The following is a 21,474-nucleotide window of genomic DNA, read 5'->3' as shown; positions in this document are numbered from 1 at the left end:
TCTGTATGAATGGTTTGCAAGACAGGTTTGTCACTGTACCTTGGTACATGTGACAATAATAAACCAATTTTCACTTTTTATCCATTGCCTTCTTCTCACCAGCTATATTAGTTGAATCTGTCCTGGGTAGTATTTGTAGAAGAAGCCACAGTGAAGTATATGTGGGGATATTTCCCCATCTTCACTCCGAGGTCGCCCTTGACTACGTAGCATAGCTTTTGAATTGTACTAAATGGGAGAGACTCAGAGTATATCTGGTAGCCGAGGCAAACTGGACCGTTTGCAATAGACGTCTGTAACCTGATGGCCCACAATCCCTCTCTCTCTACCATTACAATCAAGCCATATCAATGAAAAAGGGATTCAGACGGCTGAACTGGTGAAACTGCATCACAGAAATGCATTTGTACTAAACATCAAGAACAACAAACAACTCACTAAGCAAAACGATCACACAGATCGAAGCTCTGCAGTTCTGCTACATCTTGTCTTGAATCGGAATGAACAATTAATGGCAAGCCCCAGGATGTGGGCGCTGAAAGCCATGCAATCATGTTCTTTCAGAACTGCGAAGCGGATGATAAAACTCTGAATTCTCTGAGGATGGCACTTTCTCAGAATCCAAGCCGAATAAATCCATGTGATTTCAAGGAGCAGTTGGCAGCAATACCTACAGCAAAGATAACCATCATGGCCATAATACCGAAGCTCTGGAAATCAGAATTAGCTGCATTGTCTTGTTGTTTTAGATGTTAATTCACAAGCTGCTTACACTTAAGGGATGTCCAAAACTGCTGATTGAATATCAATATGATAATGCAATGAAAAGATGCTAAAGTACAAACAGGTCAATGAGATCAGCGATATACATTGAGTAGCTGGCAGACAAAATTCTGCAGTGGATGAAAAAATATAGGAAGGATGAGTTACGTTTTATCAGTTTTATTCCTTTTGCCAGACATGTACATTGCAGCCTATTATGAATGTCAACCAAGTTTTGTAGTTTTGTAAGGGAAAGATTTACACAACTTTTTATTGATCCGCACAGTGAATTAAGTCAAATTCTAAAATATCAATCGAATATCTCCTTCAATCAACCCTGGTCAGTTGATTACTAGTCTTGACATTTGCTTGATCACAGCAGCACAGTAACGATTATATTCCACAAGGTAGCTGGCTATGTCTACTTAATGAACTCTACAATTATCCTGAAAACCTTCGACCACATTTCCAGTCACATAATTATCCAGTTCTCGTGAAAAAGACTTCACCAGATCATTGCCGACTATATTTACTGAGCTCCTGTGGAGAAAGAACTATCCAATCTTTCGTCACTTGTACAGTCTGTGTTCTTATAAAGTTTTCTTTCAAATCTTTATGTTCCAGCTGTCTTGATTCATAAGAGGGTCATGACCCTCTTCTGTTTTCTCTTTAGGATGAAGAGTAATCACCTCTATGAGCATCTTTGCAATGTTGAGCCTGATCTGAAATAACCTTGTTTGTTCTTTAAACCTTCACCAATACATGCTCTTCTGAAGATAAGCTGCACAAAATTTCCAAATGCTTCATTCTCTGTGATCTATGTATAGTCACAATGAATTAGTCTGAATTAAAGTTCAACATCCCAAACATATATCCCTGTACCTGTCTTGCTAGTAGCCCTCTCTCAGTCAAGGAAGCCACAATTTCATTTCATTTTCTGTTTTTGATATTGAAACTCAGTTAAAATGTGCATGTTACTATGTTTCTGTATGAAAACATATTAAACGACCTTTAATTATGTTTTGGTTTTATCTGCCATTTCTTAACCATTTGACTGAAATGTGTTTATCACTCCACCAAAGCAACTGCATACCCTTGAATTCAACCTAATTTTGATTCAGAAGAGATCCACTGAATCTGAATCAAATAAATAAGTTTATCCCTGTCTTGCTCTCAGAAAATTTTAGATCACCAGAGAATGTAAATATTTGAGTGCTCTAGCAACAGCAATTGAAAGTTGCTTAACTGAATGATCCAGGTAATGAATTCCTGAACATCCTCACTGATAAAGTCAATAATAATTTAATTAGCACCTTTTGTTCATGGGGATAGCTGTGGGCCATTAGTCTTTATTTAAAGGTCATTCTATACCAAAGGTAAAAAAAGACATTTAAAACAATGCATTTGGCAGATAAATGTGTCAATGTGACATTACTGAATATTCCATCTTACCTGTTGGTTTACGGGAAAATTTCTGTTTATCTTTTTAATCTGAGGGAAAAATATTGATTTAAATATATTAAATGCATCGTACTTTAGTTAGGAGTCAAACACAGTAGAATAAATATGGCACACTATCAAAATAACAACATGTACAAAGGTAATAGTTAAGCAAGAGTTTTCTGATTAGTAAACATGTAAACCATTTAATTTTATTGGTCATTAATGCCAAAGAATGAAGTATTATGCATAACGGCTGTAATTATTGATGTTTTGAATGTGTTATTGGCAAAAATATTGTAACTTAATATCACAGTATGACACAAGATTACTTTACATAATAATGATATACTTGGACAGAATTGTTTAAAGCCATCCATTTAGTTTCACAATATCTTACATACTGTATATTCTAACTTACATGATGAGAAGATTTCTATCTGGTAACACTTCTAAACTGGATGGTTGTTCAGAAATTATAAAGAGTTCACTTCCTAGTGTGGTAGCACAGAACTATTCTAAGAGATCCAAGGTTCCCCCTGTTCCAGAGTTAATAGCTTGTCTTCCTTTGAGTTGTGGCACTGCACAAAGCTGTTCATGCTGGTCAAAAATGGATTTTGGAACAATCCCAAATCCCAGTATTTGATGCCTAGCCATGCAGGTTATGGGGGTTCAAATTATGACTCAGATGTTTTTTTTAAATATGGTGAACATTTCTCCATCCACCACCCATTCATACAGTGAAGTCCAGACATCAACCACAAGTTAAGTAAATTTTTTCCACTCTCCTGAAATCTGTATACTTACTAGTTACTGAACTGGTTGTTGAGGAAATCTCTATAGTTGATTTACTTCTCTTTAGTTAAAAAGAACATTATACTTGGAAATATATTCTGCATTTCCTCTACACTTTCTCATCTACTCTCACCATTGGGGGGGGGGGGGGAGCGGTGGGATCCAGACATCCTTGTACACAAATCACAGAATGTTAACAAACAGAAATAATACTCAATTAGGAAACCAAACTGTATCTTACCCTTTGTCACAATACAAATCTTACTGCAAATATATCCTCCTATACTACTATATGCAACTATCTGTGCAACACTCTTGGTGAAAATACACAAGGAATATTTCATATAGTACTAAAGGAGAATATATTTGCTGTGAGGAAGTGCAATGGAAGTTTATTACTTCAATGTGTATGAGAGAATTGCCCTATGTTTTGAGATTTAGCAGACTGAATGATTCGCACCAATCCCCCCCTCTTCTCCTCCAAAGCTTAGAAAAATTCAAGGCACTCACATGAAGCATTGTGGAATATACGCCAGTTCTGATGAGGAGTATTGATCTGAAATGTTGGCTTTGTTTTTCTCTCTCTACTTTGCTGCCTGGCTGCTTGGTACCTTAAGGAGTTTCTGATTTTATTACAGATTTCTAGCATTGACATTTGTTGCTTTTTGATTACAAGCCAGAAAGGTATCTTTCAGTAAGGTACTGTCTATTAAAACTGAGATGAAGTTTTGCTAAATGCATTGTGAAAAATACTCATAAATAATATTACTTGATTACAAGTTATTTCATTATAAGTTATATAATGACAGGAGTGAAGGTAGGACCGATTAGAGATAAAAGTGGGAAGATGTGCCTGGAGGCTGTGGAAGTGAGCAAGGTCCTCGATGAATACTTCTCTTCGGTATTCACCACTGAGAGGGAACTTGATGATGGTGAGGATAACTTGAGTGTTGATGTCCTGGAGCATGTTGATATTAAGGGAGAGGAGGTGTTGGAGTTGTTAAAATACATTAGGACGGATAAGTCCCTGGGGCCTGATGGAATATTCCCCAGGCTACTCCACAAGGCGACGGAAGAGATTGCTGAAGCTCTGGCTAGGATCCTTATGTCCTCATTATCCACAGGAATGGTACTGGAGGATTGGAGGGAGGCGAATGTTGTCCCCTTGTTCAAAAAAGGTAGTAGGGATAGTCCAGGTAATTATAGACCAGAGAGCCTTACGTCTGTGGTGGGAAAGCTGTTGGAAAAGATTCTTAGAGATAGGATCTATGGGCTTTTAGAGAATCATGGTCTGATCAGGGTCAGTCAGCTTGGCTTTGTGAAGGGCAGATCGTGCCTAACAAGCCTGATAGAGTTCTTTGAAGAGATGACCAGGCATATAGATGAGGGTAGTGCAGTGGATGTGATCTACATGGATTTTAGTAAGGCATATGACAAGGTTCCACATGGTAGGCTTATTCAGAAAGTCAGAAGGCATGGGATCCAGGGAAGTTTGGCCAGGTGGATTCAGAATTGGCTTGCCTGTAGAAGGCAGAGGGTCATGGTGGAGGGAATACATTCAGATTGGAGGGTTGTGACTAGTGGTGTCCCACAAGGATCTGTTCTGGGACCTCTACTTTTTGTGATTTTTATTAACGACCTGGATGTGGGGTTAGAAGGGTGTGTTGGGAAGTTTGCAGATGACACAAAGGGTGGTGGTGTTGTGGATAGTGTAGAGGATAGTTAAAGATTGCAGAGAGACATTGATAGGATGCAGAAGTGGGCTGAGAAGTGGCAGATGGAGTTCAACCCGGAGAAGTGTGAGGTGGTACACTTTGGAAGGACAAACTCCAAGGCAGAGTATAAAGTAAATGGCAGGATACTTGGTAGTGTGGAGGAGCAGAGGGATCTGGGGGTACATGTCCACAGATCCCTGAAAGTTGCCTCACAGGTAGATAGGGTAGTTAAGAAAGCTTATGGGGTGTTAGCTTTCATAAGTCGAGGGATAGAGTTTAAGAGATGCGATGTAATGATGCAGCTCTGTAAAACTCTAGTTAGGCCACATTTGGAGTACTGTGTCCTGTTCTGATCGCCATATAGGAAGGATAGGTATAGGAAGGATATAGTATAGGAAAGACGTGGAAGCATTGGAAAGGGTACAGAGGAGATTTACCAAGATGCTGCCTGGTTTAGAGAGTATGGATTATGATCAGAGATTAAGGGAGCTCGGGCTTTACTCTTTGGAGAGAAGGAGGATGAGAGGAGACATGATAGAGGTTTACGATATATTAAGAGGAATAGATAGAGTGGACAGCCAGCACCTCTTCCCCAGGGCACCACTGCTCAGTACAAGAGGACATGGCTTTAAGGTAAGGGGAGGAAAGTTCAAGGGGGATATTAGAGGAAGGTTTTTCCACTCAGAGAGTGGTTGGTGCGTGGAATGCACTGCCTGAGTCAGTGGTGGAGGCAGATACACTAGTGAAGTTTAAGAGACTACAAGACAGGTATATGGAGGAATTTAAGGTGGGGGGGTGTTATATGGGAGGCAGGGTTTGAGGGTCAGCTCAACATTGCGGGCTGAAGGGCCTGTACTGTGCTGTACTATTCTATGTTCTATAAATAAATCATTTACTCCTTTTAGCTTTGCAGATATTATTGGGAATAATTAGGCATCAAAGTCATACCTCAAAGAAACATTAAAAAGGTGGTTTTGTGAATATACTTACATGTGTTATTATATTAATTTGGTGGTATAATCTAAATGTTAAATAACCATGCAAATGTTCCCTATTACTGTATTACAGAAACTTATGCTAATTACAGCTAAAGCTTGTGTAAAGCCTTATTGTTATATTAAAATCATATACATATCAATGACTCTTTAATTACTATTTTGCCAATGGCAAATACGGAATTTTTTTAGATGATTAAAAAAGAACTCTCATGACTTGGTAGACAAACAATTTAAGTCACAAATATCGAGTCTGTTGAGCTCAAAGAGTACAACCCCATATTTTTCCTTGGACAAACATAGATACGTACATTGTGCTTGGTAAGGTTGGATATATTAATTGCCAGTGCTTGTAGCCAATCTATGCAGTCTTCAGCAGTGAGACATTGAATTACACCACTGCATACTCCATCCACAGCAATTACTTGAAATGCATTTTGCCTAAAAACGTCACAAAACACATGAAGAGAAATAATATCCAATATTTAAAGACAAAGTCTGGTTGTATCTGAGTGTGGCTCATAGCTCGTGGTCCTGGGCAATGCCTTGAACTTATGAAGTCTGGATCTTGCCAGGCAAGGACTGAGGAATAAGGTCTGCTGCTGCACATAGGACCCAAATAAAGTCTCAACTATGAAAATCCATTGGAGATGGGAAAGACTTCACTCACAGCCCTGTCAAAAAGTTTTCATCCTCCTAAACAACTCTAACAATCAGAAACATTTAAAATACTTCTTTTCAAATAATCTCAAACATTTTGAAACAAAAAGTAAACACTTCTGAATAATGAAAGAAAAGCATGAAAGAAAACAATTAACTAAGAAATGTAGCTTAGCTTATTCCATTTTTCTGTACAGATTTTAAATTCCCATTCATCTCCATGGATTCACTGATGTAATGTGGTTGAGGATCTGAAAGTACATTCTTTACTGTAAGGGAGGGGGAATCTTCTGTTTCACTGTTAGGTAGGGAGTCACCTCAGGAATTTCTGGCAACACCCAGCATGATTCAGGTCCCTCATCCGATGTTTCCTCACTTGGACACTGGTCCTGATGAGTGAAACATCTGTGAAATATCTGCCAGATATCACTCCATTTCATCAGGATAAATTTGGCTGTTTGAATTGGTGATGAATCTGTGGAATTTATTACCACAGTGAGTTGGGTATATTTGAGGCACAGCTTGTTCTTGATTACATACAGCTTCAAAGGTTACGGGGAGAAAGCTGGGGAGTGTGGCTGAAGAGGGGAGAAAAGGATCAGCCATGATTGAATAGCGGAGAAGACTTGATGGGCCAAATGGCCTAATTCTGCTCTTATTTGACCATCAAATAAACAACCTATCACTGAGTGAAACTTAGTATCAATGATAAATTCAGGATTTATATCATTTAACTTACTATCAAGGATAAAAATGTTAGCATAATTGTTGAACAAATGCACTGTTGTTGCTAAGCTTGCTGATATAGTTGAGGTTGATGTTCCTTGGCAAACCAACCCGAAGTTAAATAGGATTGCTGTTGAAATGGTGGAACATTGGAACACAAAGCCTATGCAGAATTCAATCTCGTATCTCTTTCAGGCAGTTAGATTTCTGGGAGAGTGTTCTTTGATTTACCTCTCTCGCTACTTCTATCAGAATTGTCTGAGGAAATGTGGCAGTGGGGAGGAAAGTAGGGCTAGTTAGCAGTAATAGTTTTAAAGTCAGTCACAATGGAGGGATGGGCCTATCAGAGCTTCTCCTCACTCCCTTTTCTTTCATCTTCAGTTCTGCCAAAAACTGCAAAACACATGAAAGAAACCCTGAAGAATCGTAAATAGATAGTACATTTCAAAGAAGAGTATATACTGCTGAACGCTGCTAATGGTGTTGCAGTGGGATTGCTGCCCCTTTGTAGGCCAGCAATAAAGTACTTCCTTTCACTGGCAGAATCATTATCAGGAGCAGGTTTATAATCACTGAGATACGCCATGAGATTTGTTGTTCTGTGGCTGCAAAACAGTTCAAGATATAAAAGGTTACTACAAGACACAAAATAAATAAATAGTATAAAAGGCAAATAACGAGGCAGTGTTCATATGTTTGTGGACCATTCAGAAATGTAATGGCACAGGGGAAGAAGCTGTTTAAGATGGTGCCCTCATTTGGGAAAGTAGTTGTAGACAAAAATTATAGTGCAAAATCTGAAGAAAATATTTCTTAGATGTTTAAATATTGATCATATTTATGGCACTTTAATTCCAACCACAGCATTTGAACGTTAATTTGCTTCATGTAAATAATATTTTAAACCATTACCTAGAAATATCAGTGCCTGGAATGTGATGTGACAGACGAGAATGAAGAAGAGGTATTAGCTGCAGATCACACCATCTCTTCTCCCACTTCAGGCCTGAGGACGGCGTCCATGAAGAACATGACAATGAATCCTGAAAAATATTCATCATTTTAGACTTTTTAACTGATGTGCCTTCTTAATAAGATTTATATTTCCATAACTTGCAAAAGATTGCAACTGAAATAACACCACTATATTTCTTTAATTTAAATAGATATTGAAACAGTTTGTTGGAATGAATATTTCACATTCATTAAGGTTTCATATACCCATGGCTGAAAATCAATAGGTTTTTAATACTTTGACATGCTCAATTAATCCTTTAGCAAATGCTTTGACAGACTTTGACCTTGGCTGTTAGATTTATATTATTGTAACATTCTAAAATTCAGGTCATTTTAGGCCACATAAAAATCAACACAAAAATTCTAGTGACAGTTTGACAGCATGCAGCAAAATTTTGAATACCTCTTTGAGAATCAAAGCAATTCAGTACTTTGTGCTCAACAAGAGATTAGATGAGGTGTTTTCGTTATTCATTTCATTTCGGCCTGATTTTCTGTGCCTCGTGAGATTCAAACTGACTTACAAGAAGATCTTAAAGCCCCCTCCATATCCACCATTTTTCCAGAGATTCTACTTGTCTGCCCAATAATGGCAGGATATGTTAACAGAACTTCAGGTTCAGTAGAGTTTTGGAACATTATAAGAATCGTGGACAAAACTTCTATATGTTTTCCCAATCTCCCAACATGATTTTGTCATAATTTCAGATATGTGGTAGGAATGACTAATTTTAACAATAAGACATAGGAGCACAATTAGGTCAATCAGCCCAAGAGGTCACTATACTTCTGGATTTCAACATGATGCATTGAGCACTGGATATATATATATGCATTGAGTGCATCTAATTGTTAAATATTCTTGGAAGGAAGATTATGATTGAAATTTATTTTCTTTTGCTGGTGCTTCTGTTAAAATAAGTGTGTACAAGGTGGGGAACACTCTCTCTTCAGCTAAAAATGGCAAGAAGAGGAAAATATCCATTACGTCAGCTGCAACATGAAGTTTAAAGCTGAATTGCATCTTACTGTATTGTTAGGGTGATAGTTGAGATGTAATCCACTATCACAAAGTGGAGAAGATGTACCACTGCTCTGGTCACTGGGGATACCTGTAGGCAAATGGGAACTAGTTTAATGTACGGTCAAGTCAATACATTACTACTTATGGGCAGTAGTATGCTTAACAGTGTTTATAGAAAGACAAAATATTGAAACAATTTACTGGCTGATTCAATTAAATAAATGGAGCAAGGTAAAGAGAAGTACTGGAGACATCTAATTACTCCTAAAAGGCTAATTAAAATTGATTCCAACAAACAATCTGGAAAGTTCAAGTTCAAACACTAGCAACTGAATTATTTTTACTCACTAAATTAAATAAATGTGTTAAAGAACCCTAATATCATAATGGTATTCATGAAGCTAACGGTTGGGCATTTAAAAAAAAACCTATCATTAATGTATATCAGGAAAGGAAGTTACCCATTATTTTATAACAAAGTATTTGTTGTGAAATGGTCTATTGTGCCATCAGGCTGTAAAAAAAAACGATCTAATCAGCACTGATCTAAGGGCAGGATTTACACATGGCAAAGACAGACCCGGCCCTGCCGATTCAGAAAAATCGTCCTCACAGATGTATGTTAATTTGTGCCAATATTGGGAAATTTGTCACACAGGCTAGTCAACCTTATCGAGTTGTTTGAAACAATATCATTGTTATTCCTTAAATAGCCAACGTATTAGGATAACAACACATGAAATAAAATTATTTAATGCAAGTTGCCAAAAAATATAGACCATAAAACATAGGAGCAGAATTAGTCCATCTGGCCCATCGAGTCTGCTCCACCATTCAATCATGGCTGATCCTTTTTTTCATCTCCTCCTCAACCCTAGTTCCCAGCCTTCTCCCCGTAACCCCTGATGCCATGAAATATAAAACAGTTCCAGGTAGGTAAGCCTAGAATTCATTTAACTCCGTTTATTCTATAGTTTTTCCAAAACAGTCAGTCTAGCTTGTTAATAAATAACACTGGGAATCCACTGATAACATCCAATTTTCATGTTTTTGAAGCACATGGAACAACAATCTATCAAAAAAATAGAAACACTAATGACATCAGCTAGTAATTAAATGGCAAGCAGTTCTTTTCCATGAGGTAATCAAATCTACCATCAGAATTAGGCATACAAATTCATCTGTGCAAAGTCCAAAAACGGTACTACAATAACAAATTTTACATTGCGTGTTTGAATAGGAGGTAATAGGAAATCTTATTTACTGCAAGAAGTGCATCTGCCCTGTGTCAGTTTTGGCATCCTGTGTGTCCAAATGATGTTAAGAACGTGTTAAGACCACATTCTGTTTTTGGCAAGAATTTTAACAACACTGGCATAAAAGATTTCAACAAAGCTGACAGCTCCAAACCAGCATTATTAAAGAGTCAGACATACCTCACCTTTCATGGTTAGCATTCTAAGCAGCTCTCCAAAATAAACCTCTGATCTCACTCATTGTTCTCAGAGGTGGCTTCAGCAATTTCTCCACCAAAAAAATCAGTAGCCACGTTCTTGACGTCACCTGATTGCTTTTGTCCTGACTCTAAATGGATTTCTCTTCCAATGAACATGGAACAATTTATTTTTCAATTGCTACCTATCAGCTTTTCAGGATAAACTTGCAAAATTTGCTGTGATAATTGGGATCCCAGATTGGCTAATTTAGTTGAGCTATTTGAGGCTACCTGTGATCATCGCATTAACAGCAATGAATATGCAAGATCTGTGACTGGCTAGATAGAAAAGGGCATTGAGGACATCACTGTTTTTGAATACATCTATGTGAGGGCAAATTAGAAGCATAACCTACAGCACAGCCTGAGCACAGCTAAGACATGGGGATGACACTTTCAGTTCAGGTGATATGGTAATTCTCAGGTCAGCAGGAGCTGCACTTTCCCATGCCATCAGGAAGACAAGATAGCATTATTCACAGAGAAAATACAGCCATTTCTGTGACACCAGAGACACGAGGTGCATGGGACAGGGCATTCATAACATAACAGAATAAAAGCCTGCCCTGTGAATCAATGAGCGCGATGCTTCTCCTCCTGATAGGGTGAATGTTTTTCAATCTGTGTTTGATGCACAGAACATGTGCTGGTGGGGAGCAGTGGCTAGTCTTATCAACAGCAACGATGAGACGGTGTACAGAGAGGATGTAGAGTGGCTGGTAGAATGGTGCGAGCACAACAATTTGAGTCACAATGTGGACTTGAGTCTCAATTAGGAAGGTGCAGGGTGACAACTGCACAGGGACGGCTCCACCACAGAGAGACTGAGGAGCACCAAGTTTTTAGGAGCTCACATAATGGATGATCTCACCTGATCCCTTGCCACTACCTCTTTGGTCAAGAAAGCACAGCACCGTCTCAGATTGGGGTGAATGGGGCTCGTCACCTTATTTGAAAACAATTTTTACAAGAGCACCATCCTGACCAGCTGCATCACCATTTGGAAAGGGAATTGCAAGGCATCTGACAGCAAGTCCTGACAAAGCATTGTAAAGATTACTGAGAGGATCATTGGTTTTCTCACATTCATCAGAGATGTTTACCCAGTGTGCAGTGTACACAGGACCTTTAGCATTGTCAGTGATCCTTCCCATTTGTCTAACCATCTCTTTGACTCCCAACTGTCAGGCAGGGGACACAATAACATTAAGCCAAGAGCTGTTAGGTTGGGAAACAGCTCCTTCCCCCAAAGCTGCAAGACTACTGAAGGTACCGCCACACCCAGGTCTCATCATGTATGAAGTACTGGTAGTGTTATACTGTTTACTTTTTAAACTTGTGTCATCAATGCACCTGATTGTTAATTTATTTGTGGTAATATTACTTTATGTGTTATATGTGTATGTGCTGTGTGTTGTGTCGCACACCTTCGTCCAGAGGAATGTTGTTTCATTTGGCAGTATGCATGCATACCATTAAATAGAACTCCATTTATCCATTTGAAGTTTGTGACACTGAAAACCACAAGTATTATCTTTTCAAATTTTAGCGCTTTTCAAGCTCTAAAATTTTATAGCTCTGGAAGAAGCTTTAAAATCACAAAATTAGAGTCAGCATTTGATCAAAAGCAGCATTGTTGAGCAAAGTCAAGCTGTTAAGATTACTTGAATGATGGAAAATCAATGCAGATAATTTACTAGACAATTTAATCTAATCTGTCTTTTTCATTGAGTATGTGCATTTTTACTCCTTAACCCGGCTTAATTCAAACTTGGAATTAATTGTCTCCTAATACAATATGTGCAGACTTTCTCTAAAGGCCAGTTCTTATTAAATCAAACTAATCTTGCCCTACGTTCAAGTTTGGAACAGCTTTTTTGTTATCACATACTAATTAACTCAAGTGACCTGCTACACAAACTGAATGTCCAAACACTTAGAACATCTGTGCAGGGGAATGATTGAGAAATAATATGTGAAAAGGAAAGAGTGCTTAGCCAAAGTCATTCATTTCCTAAAAATAGATTAAACATTCTTACATGTGCAGTCTTCATACAGGGGAAGTTTCAGGAAGGCAGGTGCTCTTTTAAGAAATGACACTGTAAGAGTTACTTCCTCTCCAGCATTGCGCAGAACTTGAACCTATGAGAAGTTATGAAAAATAGATGTAAACACAATTGGCTCAGTTTAAGTTCGGCTATTTCTGTTTAAAGGGTCTGTAATCTTATTAACATAAACATTCAAATTGTATATAATCCCAGTTAAAAAAAACAAAGCACCAAATCTAAAATGTCAGGCTTTTCCCCCAGCAATGCTGACATGCTCATGAATAATTATGACAATTCTATTGCCTCTAATGAAGAACTGGAAAAGGAAAAGAAGAATCTGTGAGACACTAATATATGCAAAGGACTCAGTGCAAAGAAAAGAGCAGGGACAGATATCATTGATCATAAAGAGTGAAACATGCTAATATACATTTACCTAGAAATGTGTGTCTTTCAGAAAGTCAACAGAAACCAAAGCCAATATAAGATGAATGATGCTGCTTTAGTTGAGCTTCACCTGCTGGTCTATGCTAAACTGAGCCACACACCACTGTTGGCATCAATGAGCAAACTGTATCTCTCAAAAGCACATGCTAATGAGGAATGAAGAAAGATTTAAATATCTGTTGAAATAGTGACTGTAGATTACAGATAAGATTTAACACCTGCCTTTGGGTCAGTGCTTCTGGACCTTTCACTTAAATGTGAGATACGTGATTGTTTTTATCTACAGTCTGAATAACAAAAAGAGAGATCGAGTGTTCATTTCACTCTTTAATGGGTTTTTAAGAATTTTCTTACTGCTGTTGCCAAAAAGTTCAAAATGAAGGGCTTGCAAGCTAAATACTGATAATGTAAAATATGTAACTGAAAGGGCAATTTACTACCCAAAAAGACGTGAGTGGGGTTGGTGGTGGGGAGCCAACGGTCTGTGGTTAGTTATCTTTATGTAATTGCGTAAAATAGGAAAATTTGAACAGGCTACCCCTTGTGCTCCCCCCCCCCATCACTTTTTCCTCAACTACTGTCAAGAATGTACAGTAATACCCATTTTGTATCTTCACCTAACTTTGAAGTGAACACCATTGACTTCTGGCTATTGAGAAGTATTTTACAATTCAATGCATGCATACATGCAATTTGTGAATTCTATGCTTATTTCATCCAAGTATCCAAAAGTTGTTTCATTTAACAATGTATTATGAAATTCAATAGAAAAAATTACATTAACTCACAAAGGAAAAGCAATAATCTCATACAGGTTGTGCTATCTTCCAAAACTCTCTTAATACTGATAGTATCTGCCAGACTTGAATTTAGAATAGCTCAGAATTATTTTAGGTTTGATGGATTCCTTCTGCCATAACAAGCGCCAGCTAATTCGCCATAACTCATGGATTTAAATAGGAAATCTTTCCCGTCTCTAGGCATTCATATATCTGATTTAATGTCTGCCTGCCAGTTTCTTGCAAGTTTGGGCTGCAATACACTTCTTTATGTCCTCAGGTGATCTTTATTTTTGTGTGGGGTGACCCTGTGTTGTTCAGTATGCCACCCACCATTCATCAGCTTACAGGTGAGGTCATGTGACAGGCTTTCATGCATCATGATGACATTCATTTTGCAGGTGAATGATTCAGAAATCTTTGGTAAGACGCACTGGCCTTATCCTTTTCCTGAGTGGGCAGTGGTCTCATATTGACACCAACGTTGCATAAAAGGACACTATTCAAAAAGGTTATTGGGATTTCCATGGTAATCATTAGGGAGGAAGTGAGAGCTTAAATAATGTAGAATACGTATTCAAAATTTTATACAAAATATCATGGCCTTTATTTAATTGTTTCATCAAAATACCTCTATCTTGTTGACTAATACTTTGGGCTAACAATTAAGTGGAAAATGTTAATCAAATTCACATCATTCCCTCACCCACTTCCCCACTTCAGTGTTGAGAGTCAGAGTGTCTGAAAATGGCCAGGATATCACTCACACACGCTTTCATTCAGACCTTGTTTCACTCAGTCAAAGGCCTCTTGCCGTTCAGACTTCAAGTTGTGCCAAACAAATCAGGACATGGTTAGATCACTGAATGGTGGCTACTTAGACTGCACATGAGACTGGTTAAACCAGTGACCATGCTGGTTACTGTAGGTAACCATGTAGGTGGTTCACTCGTGAATAATCATACATTATGTTAACTTGCTCCCTTCCAATGACAAACATCAGTAAATCACAGCAATTCATCCAGTTACTGCCAGGCAGCAGAAATGAGAGGCAATAACTCACAGAGCGAGGGAGACAGAGAAATGCAACATTTTCTATCATTCATGATACTGTAGCAGAACCTGTTCCAAATGGTAATGATTATCAAGTCTCACCAACATCTATTACTCCAAGATGAAGATAGATATCCTATGAAGGCATATTTAGATTTTAAGTGGGTGTGTAGATTTTTATTTGTTAATTCAATAAATAGACTGAACTTGTTCTTAACAGTCCACTTCAGTCCAGAAGTGATCAGTTGTTAAGGGAAGTTAAATCTAAAGGGGCTCAAGGTTCAAAGTACATTTATAGTTGATACGTCTTCTTGCAGGCGGACACAAAACAAAGAAGCACAATAGAATCCATGAAAAATACTACACTACGAAAACCGTGAAACGTTCAATGCATGAGAAAAGAACTAACAGTGCAAACGGTGAAAAGGTAAACAAATACTCAAATCATGAACTACTGAGTCCCTGAAAGCAAGTCCACAGCCAGTTCAGTACAAGGCGGGTGCAGAGTCAGTTCAGCACTGAGGGGAGTGAAGCCTCATGGAGTAGTGAGGTGAACACTGGTTCATCCTTTGCCCTTGGCCTCAGCACCTTAGTCTTTTTAGTCTGGTTTGGTGCTTAAATCGGCTGCACATTGATTTGTTTTTTGCTCTCAGGCCCGGGTATAGTTGGAAGACTGGGGTGCATATGGCAAGCTGAGTTGTGTGTTTACTTGTCTTGCTATAATTCTGGTTTACTATCAATTAAGCAGCAGATAAAGTCTGAGGAGGAAAAGATGGCTGCACTCAGATGAAGAGCTGAATAATTTCTCTCCCTCTCTGTACTTTTATACTGAGGGTCCTTACAAATGTTGTCAGCACTCTGTTTATTTATTGTTTCTGAAAACTACATTATAATTTTAAGGGAAATGAGGAAATCTGACATATTAAATATGAAAACAATTGAGACTTGACATTGTCTGTAAGGCATTTGTGTGGTACCTTAAGAGAACCATTGAAACTTTTATTTCATCTTTTTTTGAAACTCTATAGATTTTAAAAAAACAAAATCATGTTTATCCGGAAAGGAAATTATTTTCTGGAGCTCTGTCATTGTCTGTTGGGGTTGAGATAAAAGTAGACCTTAACAAGTAGAAACACTGTCAGAAAGCACAGAAGGTAGTTTGTCTGTTAGAGTTGTGCTGATGAATCATGTTTCAAAGGAGTCATTCTAACATCTCAGAGTTGTACAGTCAAAGTGGGTTTCCTAATCAAAATAAATAGGAAGAAAAAGAATGGTTTAAGAGTCACCACAGCAACATAAAATAAACAGCGTAGTTAACAATGCGACTCAGTATTGGAAGAGTAGGATCTGCTTACACAAAGGTTCAAAGGTTCATTTTATTATCAAAGTATGTAAGCAGAATACAACTCTGTGATTTGTCTTCTCCAAATAGCCAGAAAATACAAAAAAAAACATAGTGTTGTTGAAAGAAAAGACATCAACCCCCCCCCCCCCCCAGGTATCACCCAGCCAGATATGGAGCTAAAACATCAAACTCCTAACCACCCCCCCCCAAACTCCCCCTCACACAAAAACCTGACAGATCGCCCACCCAGACACGGCAGCTAAAACATCAAACCACTAACCCCCCCAAACTCTCCCTCACCTAACATCAAACATCCCACCCCTCTCTCACCCAAAAGAAATAACATACTGTCTACCTGTCAATCAGCAACAAGAAAGAAAACACAGAACTGAAGGAGACCGATATAAACTACAGTCCGCACCGATAGTCTCAATGTCTTGGAAATTCAAAAACATTTCCATCACATAGAAACAGAAAATAGGTGCAGGAGTAGGCCATTTGGCCCTTTGAGCCTGCACCGCCATTCAGTATGATCATGGCTGATGATCCAACTCAGAACCCTGTCACCATCAAAGTGAGCAACAGTTCAAACTCAGTCCTTCCACGGGGCCTTCATCTAGCCCAATGCAGCCTCATTTACGGATGACCTCTGGCTCTCCATGGCCTTCCGACCTTTGGCTAGATGCAGCCTCCTGTGGGGAGTGACCTCTGGCCCAAGGCGGGCTCTTGACCTCTGGCCTGACCCATGAGGAGAGACTGCCAAGCCAGCCTTTTTAAATTCACCTCAATGTTTCAATCGTCCTCAAATCCTCCATTGGCAAGAAACTGAGTCAATCATCGCCCCACTCAGGGCAAATCATGCTCGTGGTCCTCTCCTGAAATTTTCTTGGGGACAGCACTCGACTGAATGCCAAACTGTAAGTCACAGGCTTCAGCAGTTTCTGAAACACACTTCTCAGAAATAACTTGCTGTTTGGGACAGTATGGTAGCGTAGTGGTTAGCACAATGCTTTACAGTACCAGTGACTCAGGTTCGATTCCTACTGCTGTCTATAAGGAACTTGTACATTCTCCCCATGGCTGTGTGAGTTTCCTCCCACAGTCCAAAGGTGAACCAATTGGTAGGAACGTCCAGAGAAACAAAGTCTCTTTATAGATGGTTAATTAAAGATCTGCAGGTTCAATCCACTTTAGACCATAAAACATATGAGCAGAATTAGGCCATTCAGCCCATTATGTCTGCTCTGCCATTCCATCTTGGATGATCCCAGATCCCACTCAACCACAAATGCCTGCCTTCTTCCTATAGCCAATGATGTCCTGACTGATCAGGAAACTATCAACCACCTTAAATATACCCACGGGCTTGGCCTCCACTGCAGTCTGTGGCAGAGCATTCCACAGATTCATTACTGTCTGGCCAAAAAAATTCTTCTTACCTCTGTTCTAAAATGTCACTCTTAATTTTGAAGCTGTGCCCTCTAGTTGTGGATACCCCCACCACAGGAAACATCCTCTCCACATCCACCTTAACTAATCCTTTCAACATTCAGTAGATTTAAATAAGATCCCCCCACATTCTTCCAAATTCCAGTGAGTACAAGCCCAAAGCTGCCAAACGCTCCTTGCATGTAAACCCCTTCAATCCTGGAATCTTTGTGAGAGATGAATGATTCCTACCTGTACGATTTGTCCTATTAAAAATAAGAAACATTCCAGATGTTGGAAATCTGAAATAAAAACAGTAAAACCTCAAAACTAATGAATGACCTTCAACTTGAAACATTATGTCTGGTTCTCTTTCCACAGATGTCTTTGCTCTTCCTTAGCTGCCCTCCTCCAAAGCAAATCCTTTTGTTAACTAAAACGAAATTGGGGAGAGAGAGTCATGGAGAAGTGCAGCACAGAATTGAGCTCCTCAGCACTCCTCATCTACACTTACCTTTTTGTCCACATACACTAATCTCTTTTGCTCACACTTGGTCCGTATTCTCTTGTCCATGACAAGTGCCTTTCTAACTGTCTCTTAAATGTTATGATAATATCTGACTCCACTACCACCTCTGGCAATGTTTTCCCAGATATTATCAATCATTCCCTTTCCAAAAACAACTTTTCCCTCAATTCTCCCTAAGATTCCTTCTGCTCACCCTAAATCTCTGCCCTCTTCTTATTTTTTTAACCAGAGCTCCTTTATCCCACATTCCACTGAGATGTTGTCAACAATCTCTGCGCTGTTTGACTCTATAACTCTTATGAATAGTGTATGACATCTGTCTGAGAGCCAAGGTTATTCCCACAACACAGATACTGGCCACAGTAATGTATTGGTTATGTGACCAGAGCAGTAAATCAAAGGCTTGGAATAATGACCCAAAGGCATGAGTTCAAATAACATCAGAGTCCAAGGAAATTACATTTACTTAATTAAACTGTATGGAGTAATATCATTCTGCCCTCTCCAATCCCTTCCAGAACACCTGGCCAACGTTCATACAGTCGCACCAGGCGCCATAACCTGGCTCTAAATTTGGAGGTCAAACATAACTCCTAAAGATATCAGACTAAAATTAAAAATAAACTTCACTCTTTACCCTCCGTTCTTGAGTTCAGAATCCCATTTCAAATTATTGGACACTCCAATTCTAAGTCAGATCTGACTGGCATTGGATCAGAGAGATAGGTTCACAGGGGATTCTCAATGTGTCTGTGTTCTGCTACAAGAAGTCCTGCAATGGTGTAGAGAAGCAGATGGGTTGGCATCTGTCACTCAGGTCACCTCAGAACTTATAGAAACTATGCTTATGTCCGGGACTTCCTGACCTGGGAGCAGCTGAGCACCACCAGTGGTCTTCTGAAACTTTGGAGAACTGGAGCTGGAGCTGGATGAATTCCAGCTCATTCATCAGGCTGAGCGGCTGATCAACAGGACATATCAGAGGTACTTACACCCAAGGTGCAGTCCACAGGTAACAGGGTGCCCGTCAATACAGGGAAAGGAGATAGGCAGCCGGTGCAGAGTACCACTGTGGCCATTCCCCTCAACAACGGGTATACCATTTTGGAGACTGTTGGGTGGGATGACATAGCAGAGGAAAGCTACAGCAGTCAGACCTCTGGCTAGGAGCCTCGGTGGGATGGTGGGGTGAGGGGGCAGAGAGGATGAGTGCAGTAGTGATAGGAGATTTCATAGTTGGGGAAAGAGACAGAAGTTCGATGGAAGTGATACAGACACCCAGGTGCTAGGATCAGGAATGCCTCCGAGTGAGTCCACAGCATTCTAAAGAGGGAATGTGGGCAGCTGGAAGTCAAGGTACCTATTATAAGAAAGGGGAGGAGGCCCTGCAATAAGAATATGGGAAATTATGTAAAAAGCTGAAAAGCAGAATCTCCGGGGTAGTAATCCCTAGAATGTTGCCTCTATCATGCTCCAGTGAGGGTAAGGATAGTATGATTTGGCAGGTGAATGTATGGCTGAGGAATTGGTGCAGGGGGGGCAGGGTTTCAGACTTCTTGATCTCTTCTGGAGGAGGTTTGACCTGTACAAGAAGGACAGGTTACACCTGAACCCAAACAGGGATCAATATCCTTGTAGATAGGTTTGCGCAAGCTGCTGGATGGATTTAAACTAATTGGCAAGGGAATGGGAATGAGAGTATTAGGGATGAACATTGGGTAGTTGGTATACAACTAGGTGCAGTGTCCAGTGGTGTTGTCAGGAAGGACAGGAGGGTAGTTACTGGGATGAACTTAAGTGAAAATGCTACTGAATACAGGACTTGAGGTGTTATATTTGAGTGCACATAGTATACAGAATAAGGTTGATGATCTTGTAGCTCAGTTAGAGATTGGCAGGTATGATGTTGTGGGCATCACTGAGTCATGGCTGAAAGAAAATCATAGTTGGGAGTTTAACATCCAATGATCTACATTGTATTGAAAGGACAAGCAGGAAGGCAGAGGGGATGGGGTAGCTCTCTTAATAAAAAAAAAAGTAATCAAATCTTAAGAAAGATTGGAAGATGTAGAATCAATGTGGATAAAGTTAAACTGAAAAGATAAAAAGACCCTGATGGGAGTTATATACAGGCCTCCAAACAGTAGCCAGCACATGGGGTACAAATTACAAAGGAGGTAGAAGAAGCATGCAAAAAAGACAATGTTACAATAGCCATGAGGGATTTCAGTATGGAGGTAGATGGGAAAATAAGGTTGGTGTTGGATCCCTATAGAGAGAACTTGTAGAATTCCTATGAAATGTTTTTTTTTAGAGCAGCTTGTGGTTAAGTCCACTAGGGAAAAGGCAATTCTGTATTGGATGTTACGCCACAGTAGAGTAGCAGATAGAGCAGAGTTATTATATCTTGGGACGCCAGAGTTCAGAGTTCAATTCCAGCATCCTCTGGAAGGTGTTTGTATGCTGAGCACTGAAATGGAAATCCCTACAAAGGGCCATTAGAATGACTGAGAGGATCCTTACCATCCATCAGGGACATTTATCAGGAGCATTGTATATGCAGGTCCCTGAGTATTATCAAGGATCCTATCCACCCATCCAGCATCCTCTTTGACTTTCTACCATCAGGCAGGAGATTCCAATGCATAACAAAAAAGGTTGGTCAGGATGGAAAACAGTTTCTTCCCTCAGGCCATTCGGCTTCTGAACTCCCTGCCACATCTCATTCGAAGTATCACTGGTTAATCTGTTCTGTACCTGACAATCTTTAATTTATGCACTTTGTTTATTTATTGCATAATTCATCTGTAGATGTTATCTTTATTCCAAGTTACTGTGTGTTATATGTGTGTTATACATACCACTGTGTTTTACACCCTGGTTCGGAGAAACATCGTCTCATTTGACGATGACTTGACTTAAGAGGCAGTGATCATAATATGATAGAATTCACCCTGAAGTTTGAGAGGGAGAAGCAAAAGTCAGATATTTCAGTATTATAGTAGGGTATAGGAAATTACAGAGGCATGAGAGAGGAGCTAGTCTAAGTTGATTGGAAGTGGAGAAAGCGTTTTCAGAAGGCATTTGATAAGGTCCCACATAGGAGATTGGTGGGTAAAATCAAAGCTCGTGGCATTGGGGGGAAGACATTGACATGGATAGAAAACTGGTTGGCAGCTAAAAAGCAAAGGGTAGCGGTGAATGGGTGTTTCTCGG

General features: G+C 39.4%; 1 protein-coding gene across 4 annotated transcripts in view; it reads right to left on the bottom strand.

Annotated features, from left to right (window-relative positions):
- The window catches only part of sntg1 (syntrophin, gamma 1), a 442,632-nt gene that overhangs the window by 45,453 nt on the left and 375,705 nt on the right, over positions 1-21,474 (bottom strand). For all 4 annotated transcript variants that reach the window (XM_059980773.1, XM_059980783.1, XM_059980754.1 and 1 more), the window contains 5 exons: positions 12,669-12,771; positions 9,140-9,222; positions 8,006-8,136; positions 6,019-6,148; positions 2,215-2,253 (listed from right to left, as the gene is read on the bottom strand). In XM_059980773.1, coding sequence (XP_059836756.1) covers positions 2,215-2,253; positions 6,019-6,148; positions 8,006-8,136; positions 9,140-9,222; positions 12,669-12,771 — 486 coding nt within the window. The remainder of the gene's footprint in view (positions 1-2,214; positions 2,254-6,018; positions 6,149-8,005; positions 8,137-9,139; positions 9,223-12,668; positions 12,772-21,474) is intronic.

Source organism: Hypanus sabinus, chromosome 1, assembly GCF_030144855.1.
Source record: "Hypanus sabinus isolate sHypSab1 chromosome 1, sHypSab1.hap1, whole genome shotgun sequence".
NCBI classification, from domain to species: domain Eukaryota; kingdom Metazoa; phylum Chordata; class Chondrichthyes; order Myliobatiformes; family Dasyatidae; genus Hypanus; species Hypanus sabinus.
This window is presented reverse-complemented; position numbering and strand designations above follow the sequence as displayed.